Source organism: Heloderma suspectum, chromosome 6, assembly GCF_057233095.1.
Source record: "Heloderma suspectum isolate Gila_16-S chromosome 6, 16-S_ref, whole genome shotgun sequence".
NCBI lineage: Eukaryota > Metazoa > Chordata > Lepidosauria > Squamata > Helodermatidae > Heloderma > Heloderma suspectum.
This window is the reverse complement of record NC_139463.1, coordinates 126,224,946-126,237,613: the sequence shown is the minus strand read 5'-3', so window position 1 is coordinate 126,237,613 and position 12,668 is coordinate 126,224,946. Positions and strand designations below refer to the sequence as shown.

Below are 12,668 nucleotides of genomic sequence, written 5' to 3'. Positions count from 1 at the left end.
ACAATTTATCCAAGCAGCTGAATTTGGCCTTAACTCCTCTTTCCTTCTGTTTATACAGGCACATCCCCTCTTTGGTACCATTTTCAACTCCATCTACTTCCTGGCCAAGGCGGTGGAGAGCACACGCAAGTCCGGCAAGTGGGTCATGGGCACCAGCATTGCCGAACACGCCAAGGACTTTGAGCTGGAGGGCTTGAGCCAGACAGTGTCAGCTGATGAATATGGAGGCGCGGTACTCCCCTATGTCATCCTGGACACGGACGGCAAGGGCAGCCGCCTCTGGCCCACCCACAGTGTGGACGTGGCTGCTGGAACCCTCCGCCACGTTGCACACACAGTTCACTGGCCTCACAGTTCCAGCCCAGACTCAGACTCCAGCTGCTGGTTTGACTCTGTCAGCATCTGCACTGGGGGTGAGCGCAGAAGTGTGGCAGCCGTGTGTGTGTGTGTGTGATAGCTATCAGGAAGCCCACGCTTGAACCCACCCCATTGTTCTCCGTTCACCTCTCTTTATATCCCCATGAACATCTCTAACTACAAATACCACATCCATCTGTTCAACCAACCCCATGTGCGCGACGCATCAGTTCACTCAACCAGCAATATGCTCCTTACAGTTGGCTGCATTCTTTGCTGGCCATCCCACTTTTCTTGTTCTGTAGAATTTGTTCTGTGGGTGGCCATCTTGCAGCCTGATCTGTCCTGTCTGCCATGTTGGAATAAAGCAACAACAAATGCATTTTTAAGCATGTCAAGATCAAAAGGGCTGTGGGTACCTTAGAGCAGGGGTGTCGAACCAAATTCAACTGTGGAGGCGTTCTTGGGGCCGCATTCCAGTGGTGGGCAGGGCCAAAGGCGAAAGGAGGCAGCGTCAAAATACCTTAGGTTAAAGCACTTCCTGCCAGTCGCCAAGCCTTAGGAGAGGCGTTTCAACCTTTTACTATGGGGGAGAAAACTGTGCAACAGCCGGGAAACCACCAAGCGACAGTGGTGGTGGTGGGGAAGCAGCAACCACCTGGTGACATGGGGAAGGGGGCGTGGCTGTCTGGGCAACCTTGCAGGGCTACACTGGGATCTCAGGCAAGCTGTTTTTGGCTCCTGGGCCTAAGGTTGAACACTCAGACCTTAGAGACTATGAGCATTCTGCACCAGGCTAAAATTCTGCAACTTTACTGGGGCTTTCTGCTTCTGTTTTAAATGCAGGATCACAACGGGCTCCCTTTACATGAGCTTCCTTTCCCCTCTCCTTTCCTCCGCTTACCTGCTTGTTCCCTGTGTTTCATTATACAGCCACTAGATGGTGCTGTGGTCTAGCTCGCCTTATTGTTTAGCTTCCTCTTTTCTCGAGGAAACGCAACACGCTGTAATTTGATAGCTCATTATCTCCGATCTTTTAAAAAAAGGGATAAAGGGCATTTAGCGCGGGAGATGCCCTGGAGGGTGATGACGTCAGATAAATGACCCACAAACCTCTGTGAGTAACCAATCTCAATAGAAGGATAAAAGCCCCTTGTGGAGAAGTCCTATGAGTATTTCCAGATGAGACTAATATTCCACAATCGCTCTGCCTCAAACACAGAATTTTATGGAGGATCCAGATGTCATCATCCTGTATTTGTAACCCTCCCATGCTTACCAATGCTTCTTCCATCTTTTCACTTACCAGAAAAATCCCCGTTAAGGAGGAAAAAACAGAATAAGTATGCAGTGCCTTTGAATTGGTAGCACTAGGAGTCCTCTGTCTGGAAGCACCCTAGACCTGTCCCTTTAATTGATCTTTTAAGTAGTGCTAAAACACTTTCCTGGGGATATATATATATATATATATATACTAGCTGATATACCCGGCGTTGCCTGGGATGTAACTTTGTCATAGGCACTATTTGTTAGAAACACATTAAGGTAGGTTTACGCTTCTTGGAAAGTCCCTATAAGAAAGGTGAAAATTTGAATCCACCAGACTTGATTAAAAAAGCACAACAGTTATAATGAGCAGATTGAATAAAAAGCACTACTAAAAATGCAAGAGACTGAATCTCTAAGCACTACTACAATATAATCCACACTGAATCTCATACCATATTGCAGGAAACTTTTGAAAAGCAAATAGCCAATGTTTTAAGGAAGCATGATGTAGTAGTAATGGGGGACTTCAATTTCCCCAATATTTGTTGGGAGACAAATTCTGCAAAACATGGCCCCTCCAGGAAATTCCTGACTTGTGAGGCAGATAACTTCCTCCTACAGAAAGTAGAGGAAGGAACTAGAGGATCGGCTATCCTTGACTTGATCCTAACCAACAGAGATGACTTAGTGGATAAAGTAGCAGTTACAGGAACTCTGGGGGAAAGCGACCATGTTGTACTTGAGTTCTTGGTTCTAAGGGAAGCAAAAGCCGAGTTTAGTCAAACGTGTACCCTGGATTTGAGGAAAGCTGATTTTAATAAACTCAGAACAATGATCAGTAAGGTCCCATGGCAAGCGATGCTAACGAGAAAAGGAGTCCAAGATGGGTGGGAGCTTTTTAAAAAGGAAATTCTCAAGGCACAATCACAAACAATTCCAACAAGAAGAAAAGGTGGAAGACAACAGAAGAAGCCAATGTGGCTTCACAAAAAGCTTAGGGATGACCTGAAAACAAAGAAGGACACATATAGGAAGTGGAAAGAAGGCCAAGTAACAAAGGAAGAGTACAGGCAGGGAGCACAGAATTGCAGGGATGGCGTCAGGAAGGCTAAAGCTGAGAACGAGCGGAGGTTAGCGCGGGATGCTAAAAACAACAAAAACGCTTTCTTCAGCTACGTGCAGAGTAAAAGGCAGAGGAAAGAAATGGTTGTTCAGCTATTAAATAAGGATGGCAAAACGATAACAGATGACAAAGAAAAGGCAGAGGTGCTCAATTCCTATTTTGGCTCAGTCTTCTCCCAAAAGAGGGTCTATGACCCCCCTGGCAAAGGCGAAGTACAGGCTGAAGGGGCAGGATTGCAGCTTGAGATCGATAGGCATACGGTCAAGGAACACCTCATTACTTTGAATGAGTTCAAATCTCCAGGGCCAGATGAACTGCATCCTAGAGTAATAAAGGAACTGGCATAGGAACTCTCAGAACAGCTGTCTATTCTCTTTGAGAAATCATGGAGGACGGGTGAAGTGCCAGATGACTGGAGGAGGGCTAATGTTGTCCCTATCTTCACAAAGGGTAAAAAGGAGGAACCTGGGAACTACAGACCAGTCAGTCTGACATCAATCCCTGGGAAAATTCTGGAGCAGATCATAAAGCAATCCATCTGGAAGCACCTTGAAAACAATGCCGTGATTACTCGAAGCCAACATGGATTTGTCAAAAACAAGTCCTGCCAGACAAATCTGATTTCACTTTTTGATCAAGTAACCTCCCTTGTAGACCGTGGGAATGCTGTAGACATCATATACCTCAACTTCAGCAAAGCTTTCGACAAAGTGCCCCATGATATCCTGATGACCAAATTAGCTCAAAGTGGGCTAGATGAAACAACGATCCGGTGGATCCACAATTGGCTACAAAATCGGACTCAAAGAATGCTTATCAATGGGACCTTCTCAAACTGGGGAGAGGTAACGAATGGGGTACCGCAGGGCTCAGTCCTGGGCCCAGTGCTCTTCAACATTTTTATTAATGACTTGGAGGAGGAGGTGCAGGGAATGCTGATCAAATTTGCAGATGACACAAAATTGGGCGGAATAGCTAATGCTTTGGAAGACAGAAACAAAATTCTAAGTGATCTGGATAGACTGGAGCTCTGGGCAGAAAACAACAGAATGACATTTAATAGGGATAAATGCCAAGTTCTGCACCTAGGAAAAAGAAACCAAATGCACAGTTACAAGATGGGGGATACGTGGCTCAACCACACTACAAGCGAGAAAGATCTTGGAATTGTTGTTGATCACAAGCTGAATATGAGCCAACAATGTGATGTGGCTGCAAAAAAGGCAAATGGTATTTTGGGCTGCATTCATAGAAGCATCGCTTCCAAATCCTGGGAAGTACTAGTTCCCCTCTACTCAGCACTGGTTAGGCCTCATCTGGAGTACTGTGTCCAGTTCTGGGCACCACAGTTTAAGAAGGATGCAGTCGAACTGGAGAGGGTTCAGAGGAGGGCAACAAAGATGATCAGAGGACTGGAAACAAAGCCCTATGAAGAGAGACTGAAAGAACTGGGCATGTTTAGCCTTGAGAAGAGAAGACTGAGGGGAGATATGATAGCACTCTTCAAGTACTTGAAAGGTTGTCACAGAAAAGAAGGCCAGGATCTCTTCTTGATCATCCCAGAGTGCAGGACACGGAATAATGGGCTCAAGTGACAGGAAGCCAGATTCCGGCTGAACATCAGGAAAAACCTCCTGACTGTTAGAGCAATACGACAATGGAACCCATTCCCCAGGGAGGTGGTGGGCTCTCGCACACTGGAGGCGTTCAAGACGAGGCTGGACAGCCATCTGTCAGGGATGCTCTGACTTGGATTCCTGCATTGAGCAGGGGGTTGGACTCGATGGCCTTGTAGGCCCCTTCCAACCCTACTATTCTATGGTTCTATGATTCTAGGAACAGGGGAGAGAAACTAAATGCTCTCCACAGTCAGAAAAGAAACCATGAGTAAAGGGGAGGGAACAAACGGCAGCCAGCCATTCCAAGGTGAAGGAAATCAGAGTGATTGGGAGAGAGACCAATAGAATGAAAGATGGCCAATAGGATGACTGGTAGCTGAAATCAGAAACCTGGCCTGTACCATGATTGAGAGTGTGTATTTCTTAGTAAGGGGAAGTATAAACAAAGTAATAATGTAACCCAGCGACTCCTGTCATTCACTCTTGCAAGTGGGAATGTGAAGTAAAAGGGGCAGCAACTGTAGGGCCCAAATGGCAGGCTCGGGGGCCCCTACAGTGTGATTACACCCAGGGCAGCTCCCCCTTATTCCCTGCGTTACAGATGGCCCTGCAGCCAGCCACAAACCCACACACAATTTTTGACTTTTATATATATAGAAGATAGATAGATAGATAGATAGATAGATAGATAGATAGATAGATAGATCACACCCAAATACCATGTAAATGCTATAATAAAATACAAGCAGTTAGTTATCCATGAACACAGTTCGTGGAGAAAAATAAAATCTAACAAAAGGTTTAACTTAACTAACTGCGTTTATTGAAATGTTCAAAGTGTTCATCTTTTATTTTTAAAAACCTTCCTTAAATTCAATGGTTTTGGTATTAACTAAACTTTGACTCCCCTTCATGGATCACTGCCTTGTTGTGGCGAAGGGGCTTGCGTAACTCAGTGAAGCCATAAGCTATGCCGTGCAGGGCCACCCAAGACGGACAGGTCATGGCGGAGAGTTCTGACAAAATGTGGTCCACTGGAGAAGGAAATGGCAACCCACTCCAGTATTCCTGCCAAGAAAACCCCATGGAACGTATCACAAGGCTAAAAGATATGATGCCGGAAGATGAGCCCCTCAGGTTGGAATGTGTCCAATATACTACTGGGGAAGAGCAGAGGGAATTTCCAAGTAGCGCCAGAAAGAGTGAAGCAGCTGGGCCAAAGCCGAAAGGACACTCAGCTGTGGATGTGTCTGGTGGTGAAAAGGAAGTCCGATGCTGTAAAGAACAATATTGTTTAGGAACCTGGACTAGTAGCATCACCGATGCAATGAATATGAACTTGAGCATGCTCCGGGAGAGAGCGGAGGACAGGAAGGCCTGGCGTGCTCTGGTCCATGGGGTTACAAAGAGTCGGACACGACTTAACGACTGAACAAAATGTAAGATCAATTAATCAAGGTAAGCTGGAGGTGGTCAAACATGAGATGGCAAGACTGAACATCAACATCTTGGGAATCAGCGAACTAAAATGGACAAGCATGGGTGAATTTAATTCAGGTGACCATCATATCTACTACTGTGGGCAAGAAGAATACCTTAGAAGAAATGGAGTAGCACTCATAGTCAACAAAAGGGTGGGAAAAACAGTACTGGGGTACAATCTCAAAAATGATAGAATGATCTCAGTACGAATCCAAGGCAAACCATTCAACATCACAGTAATTCAAGTCTGTGCCTTAACCATTGATACTGAAGAAGCTGAGGTTGATCGGTTCTATGAAGACCTACAACACCTTCTAGAACTAACACCAAAAAAAGATGTCCTCTTCATCATACGGGATTGGAATGCTAAAGTAGAAAGTCAATAAATCACTGCAATAACAGGCAAGCATGGCCTTGGTGTACAAAATGAAGCAGGACAAAGGCTAATAGAGTTTTGCCAAGAGAACATGCTGATCATAGCAAACACTCTTTTCCAACAGCACAAGAGGCGACTCTGCACATGGACATCACCAGATGGTCAATATCGAAACCAGATTGATTATGTCCTTTGCAGCCAAAGATGGAGAAGCTCCATACAGTCAGTCAAAACAAGACCTGGAGCTGACTGTGGCTCAGATCAGGAGCTGCTTCTTGCAAAATTTCGGCTTAAATTGAAGAACGTAGGGAAAACCACTAAGCCATTCAGGTATGACCTAAATCATATCTCTTATGAATATACAGTGGAGGTGAGGAAGAGATTTAAGGGATTAGACCTGATAGACAGAGTGCCTAAGGAACTATGGACGGAGGTCCGTAACATTGTTCAGGAGGCAGCAACTCAATCCATCCCAAAGAAAAAAAAAAATGCAAGAAAGCAAAGTGGCTGTCTGATGGGGCTTTTCAAGTAGCTGAGGAAAGAAGGGAAGCGAGAAGCAAGGGAGAAAGGGGAAGATATATCCAACTGAATGCAGAGTTCCAGAGAATAGCAAGGAGAGACAAGAAGGCCTTCTTAAATGAACAATGCAGAGAAATCGAGGAAAGCAATACAATGGGAAAGACTAGAGATCTTTTCCAGAAAATCGGAGATATCAAGGGAACGTTTTGTGCAAAGACGGGCATGATAAAGGACAAAGAAGGCAGGGACCTAACAGAAGCAGATGAGATTAAGAAGAGGTGGAAAGAATACACAGAAGAACTATACAGGAAAGATCTGACTGTCCCTCATAGCCATGATAGTGCAGTTACTGAATTTGAGCTGGACATCCTAGAGAGTGAAATCAAATGGGCCTTAGGAAGCATTAGTAACAACAAAGCTAGTGGAGATGACAGTATTCCAGCTGAGCTATTTAAGATCCTAAAAGATGATGCTGTTAAAGTGCTGCACTCAATATGCCAACAAATTTGGAACACTCAACCGTGGCCACAAGACTGGAAAAGGTCAGTTTACATTCCAATTCCAAAGAAGGGCAATGCCAAGGAGTGTTCAAACTACCATACAATTGCGCTCATTTCACATGCCAGCAAGGTTATGCTCAAAATCCTACAAGCTAGGCTTCAGCAGCATGTGAACCGAGAACTACCAGAAGTACAAGCTGGGTTTCGAAGAGGCAGAGGAACTAGAGATCAAATCGCCAACATTCGCTGCATCATGGAGAAAGCAAGAGAATTCCAGAAAAACATCTATTTCTGCTTCATTGACTATGCTAAAGCCTTTGATTGTGTGGATCACAACAAAATGCTGGCAAATTCTTAAAGAGTTGGGAGGACCAGACCACCTTACCTCTCTCCTGAGAAACCTGTATGAGGGACAAGAAGCAACAGTAAGAACCAGACATGGAACAACCGATTGGTTCAAAATTTGGAAAGGAGTACGACAAGGCTGCATATTGTCGCCCTGCTTATTTAACTTATATGCAGAGTACATCATGAGAAACGCCGGGTTGGATGAATCACAGGTCGGAATTAAGATTGCCGGGAGAACTATCAACAACCTCAGATATGCAGATGATACCACCCTAATGGCAGAAAGCGAAGAGGATCTAAAGAGCCTCTTGTTGAGGGTGAAAGTGGAGAGTGCAAAAGCTGTTTTGAAACTGAACATTAAAAAAAAAAAGATCATGGCATCTGGCCTCATCACTTCCTGGCATATAGAAGGGGAAGAAATGGAAGCTGTGACAGATTTTATTTTCTTGGGCTCCAAGATCACCGCAGACGGTGACTGTAGCCATGACATTAAAAGACGCTTGCTCCTTGGGAGGAAAGCTATGGCAAACCTAGACAGCATAGTAAGAAGCAGAGACATCACCTTGCCGACAAAGGTCCGCATAATCAAAGCTATGGTTTTCCCAGTAGCAACGTATGGCTGTGAAAGCTGGACTGTAAGGAAGGCTGAGCGCCGAAGAATTGATGCCTTCGAACTGTGGTGCTGGAGAAGACTCTTACGAGTCCCCTGGACTGCAAGGAGGGCAAATCAGTCCATCCTAAAGGAAATCAACCCTGAGTGCTCATTGGAAGAACAGATACTGAAGCTGAAGCTCCAATATTTTGGCCACCTAATGCGAAGAGAAAACTCCCTGGAAAAGACCCTGATGCTGGGAAAGACTGAAGGCAAAAGGAGAAGGGGGTGGCAGAGGATGAGATGGCTAGATAGCATCACCGATGCAATAAATATGAACTTGAGCACACTCCGGGAGAGAGCGGAGGACAGGAAGGCCTGGCGTGCTCTGGTCCATGGGGTCACGAAGAGTCGGACACGACTGAACGACTGAATGACAACAACAACAAATTTTGACTGGGTTACTTTTAAGCGGAGGTGTCTCTTAGGGTGCAATCATATGCATGTTTAGACATGAAAAACGGCTTACAACTCCCAGCATGCCCCAGCCAGCTGTAGGTGTTTTTTCTGTCTATACAATGCACATGATTGCGCCCTTAATCCCTTCATGATTTGATTACAGGCCGTATGTTACTGGCATATCATTGTACTTTGGCCTGCACCTCTGGTTATGAAGGCATACAGAGACGTCTTTTGTGTTCATATTTCATTTTGCTTCAGTTTGCAATTAATTATGTTTGTTTAATTATACTTGACATTTTTCTGATATCAAAAATAAAACGTTATAGTACATTGTTATAGAAGATAGCCTAATTCTTAAAAAAAAAGCGCTTTATGGACATAAATAAACTCCTTACTTTGAATTATATGTATCAGATATGTGTTTTTTAAAGGGTGGGGGGGACCCTTCACAGTCACTGCCATTTGAGCAAGGTGGTTAATGGTGGTGGCCAGAAACATTTTTAAAATGTTTTCATTGGCATTTAAAGGGGTATAGTGCTATACCCTATAATGATAATTTTAAAAAAATCCTCTTTAGAAAAAGACCTTTCCATTGACTACTGTTAACTGCCTTGCTAAAATGGTAATGATTGGAAAGAGTTTCCTGTCATCATATATATATATATATATATATATATATATATATACACACACACACACACACACACACACACATATATGTATATATATATACACATACATACACATAGATATATATATGGGAGAGGGAGAGAGAGAATGAGAGACTGCTCAATATAGCATTATAGTGGAATAGCACTATTTATTTATTAAACAATACAGTTACATTGCTATAATTCTACATATTGATATAGGGGTATTTATGCTGATCTTTTTTTTAAAGAACAACTTTCTCATCACCACCTTGCGAAAATCCCCCCCCCCCCCGATATATTGCATTCTGGAGGTATAGTGCTATAACCTTTATTTAAGTGGTATTTTACTATTTTAATATTCTAAAAAGAATGATAAGTGGAAAATGTTTTAGCACTACTTAAAGACTGAGGGCTTCTCTACACAGAGGCTTTTTATCCCATAACTTTACTGGGGCTTCTGCTTCCGGATTCTTTGCGGGATTAAGATCGGCCCTTTACATGCACTTCTGCTTTTTTCCCTGGGGAGTTCCTTTATCTGAAAGTTCTATGTGTTTCACTATGCAGCCACTAGAAGGCGCTGTGGTATAGGTGCTGTTCCAGCACAACTTCCTCTTTTCACAGAGAAATTCAACTTGTGATTTTTAAATAGCTCATTATCCCTGATCTTTTAAAAAAAATGGGATAAAGTTCAGAAAGCATGGGAGAGGCACTGGAGCTTGACGATGTCGTGTAAAGGACCTGCAAACTTCTGTGAGTACCCAATCTTGATCACAGGATAAAAGCCTCATGTAGTGAAGAAGAAGTGTGATAAAAATGGCACCTGCTGCAAAAGGTATTGTGAATGTGTGCTGAACTGTGATAGATTCAGCTGCCTATAAGTCATCATAACCCTTGTCAAAGCCATGCCCAAACTATGGAATAGTAGCACTAAGAGTACTGATGTTTGCAAAACATAGTACACACAGAAAAGACACACCATCCCCTGATGGCATGGAAAGTCAGTTGCGATTCCACTTGTAGCTTACAGCAGAAGAGCAGTGATTTGTCAGTGTTAGGAAGCACCGGGACTTGTTACCTGCTTTACGAGCAGTCACCTGCTCCATCAGACACATGAAATGGACTGACAAAGTGGCAATGTGAGATGGGGGCGGGGGTACTTTGAAAGTCCTTCCTCTTGGATCCACGAAGTGAAGTGGCACAAAAAGTGTCTTTTGCTGGCTGGGGAGAATATCCTCAGGTATGGAAAGTAGAAATTGTTGGATGGTGCAGAATTTGTAACAGACAGTTAGATTAGGAAGGTCTGTTAGAGAAAGGAGTGTGGATTTTATAACCTTAGGTGTATTGTGGTGATAAAGTCATGCAGGAAATCGAAGACAAGGGAAGCCTCAGGGAGAGCAACAGGCCTCTTTGCCAGGATATACAGAACTAGAATGGCTGGGTGGGTTTCTATCAGAAGAAAGTCAGAGTATGTCTCTATATACCACTTGCTGGGGGACATGAGCCAGAGGGTGCTATAGTTTAGTTTATACAGCTTCTTATGTTTTTTAAGACCTATACAGGGCAATGGGAGTCTGTTCCTGGGAATGGAATTGGAAACCTAACTTATCTCCACCTGCCTCAGTGAAGTGAAATTCCTGGTGGTCACACTCTTCTCCTTCTCCTTTAGGGGTGGATGCTGGTTCTATCCTCTTCCTATTTCTTGCAATTATTGGCTTGATCGTGGGTGGAGCTGCCCTTGCTTTCCATCTCAGGTGAGTTACGCCAACACCCTCATGTCTGCAGGCAGCCATTTTGGAACATTCTCCTGCACGTTTATGATTATGGGTGGCCACTTTCAGTTTCTGAACTTTCTGCTCCATTTGTATTGATTCCCACAGGCGCAGGTTTCAGCACGCCCAACTCATGAAGGGACCCAACAAGATAGTTCTCACCATGGATGACTTGACCTTCATTAATACCCAGAACAGCAAGAAGGTGAGGGGGGGGGAGTAGGGGCTTCTATGAGTGGACCTTTGAGGAGTAAAGAGGTATTTGGAGACAGGTTGCAGTTAATTATGGGGCTAAAGGAGAGGCTTGCAAGATGGAGTGTCCCAACGTCAGAGAGAGAGAGAGAGAGAGAGAGAGAGAGAGGGCGGGCAGTGCAAGTAATGGTACAATTCAAGGTCCAAAAGAAGATTGGTACATATCGGTGAAATAGAGGAACAATATTATGGATATATAAGAACAAATTCTGGCCATCAGACATTTCTGGATGGAGCTGATGGCCCGATCAGAACTATTTCCGCAGGGGGTTGCCTGTAAAGCAGGGGTGGGCAGAAAGTAGATCTCCAGATGTTTTGGACTTCAGTACCCAGCTTTCCTGACCATTGGCCATGAAGGCAGGGGCTTCTGGGAGTTGAGGTCCAAAACATCTGGAAATCCACCTTCTGCTCACTCCTGGTATATTGTAGAGGGTCATAACTGAATGTCAAAGGTTAAAGTAGTTCCCTTTGTTAAGTATAAGAAAGTTGTTTTTGAGTTCATGGCAATCTCCCCACTTCGTCCCCCAGAAAATGGACGACAGCCGCCCTAGTCTTGTGGGAAGAAGCACGTCGGACATGAGAAGCATCAAGAGTGTGGCCGTGAATGCGGAAAACACCAACGTCACTGTGGCAGAGGTAATGACATATCTGTCCCTGCACCATGTGTGGCCCCACATCCTTCTTCTTTCCCAGGCACTAGTTGGGGGGAGCGGGCCAGAAGAATCCTCTGGAGCCAGTGGAGGCTGGTGGCACCGATGTCAGTGGGGCGGCGAATCTGCTCCAGGTTTCAGTCAGAACCAGGCAAAACTCTGAAGGAGCTCTCCAAGGCGCGGAGCCTCCAATGTCTGGCTCAGCACCATTTCCAGCCTCTCCTCAAGCACTGGCAACGTTCTTAGGCAGCCCTCCTTCTTGGAGCAGAGCCAGCAGTGCTATAAACATTGGGGGGTCAGGGAGAAGCTGGGAAGGAGGCGCAACTATCGAAGTGGCAGGGTCTGAGGCCAAAGCCAAGCCATCTCCTCCCCACTCCTCCTGGTTTGTCGTAGACAAAACCTTCCCCACTGGGCTCATGTCCTCACACTGCCACTTCCGTATCTACTGCCTTCATCGTTATCTACTGGTGTCTTTATTTAAAACTTACCCTCCCATGTTCCCAGCTTTTTACATTCTACAGCCTTCATCTGCTTCTGGGCAGTACTTCCTGGCTGTCACGATGGGTGCTGTTTTGAGTGGCAGCTGGTTGCCATTGGCTCAGTTGTGGGGAGAGAGGCCCAGACGTTCAGGGAGTGTGCCCAGGCCTATTCGCCGCGAGGGGGCTCTCAGTGACCCCCCGGCCCCTGTCACTTGTAC

General features: G+C 45.0%; 1 protein-coding gene across 1 annotated transcript in view; it reads left to right on the top strand.

The window, feature by feature from the left end:
• Positions 1 to 12,668, top strand: part of GUCY2D (guanylate cyclase 2D, retinal) — a 51,246-nt gene that overhangs the window by 9,878 nt on the left and 28,700 nt on the right. The window contains exons 3-6 of the mRNA XM_084806663.1: positions 59 to 413; positions 10,967 to 11,051; positions 11,178 to 11,274; positions 11,850 to 11,957. Of these exons, the coding sequence (XP_084662789.1) occupies positions 59 to 413; positions 10,967 to 11,051; positions 11,178 to 11,274; positions 11,850 to 11,957 (645 nt within the window). The remainder of the gene's footprint in view (positions 1 to 58; positions 414 to 10,966; positions 11,052 to 11,177; positions 11,275 to 11,849; positions 11,958 to 12,668) is intronic.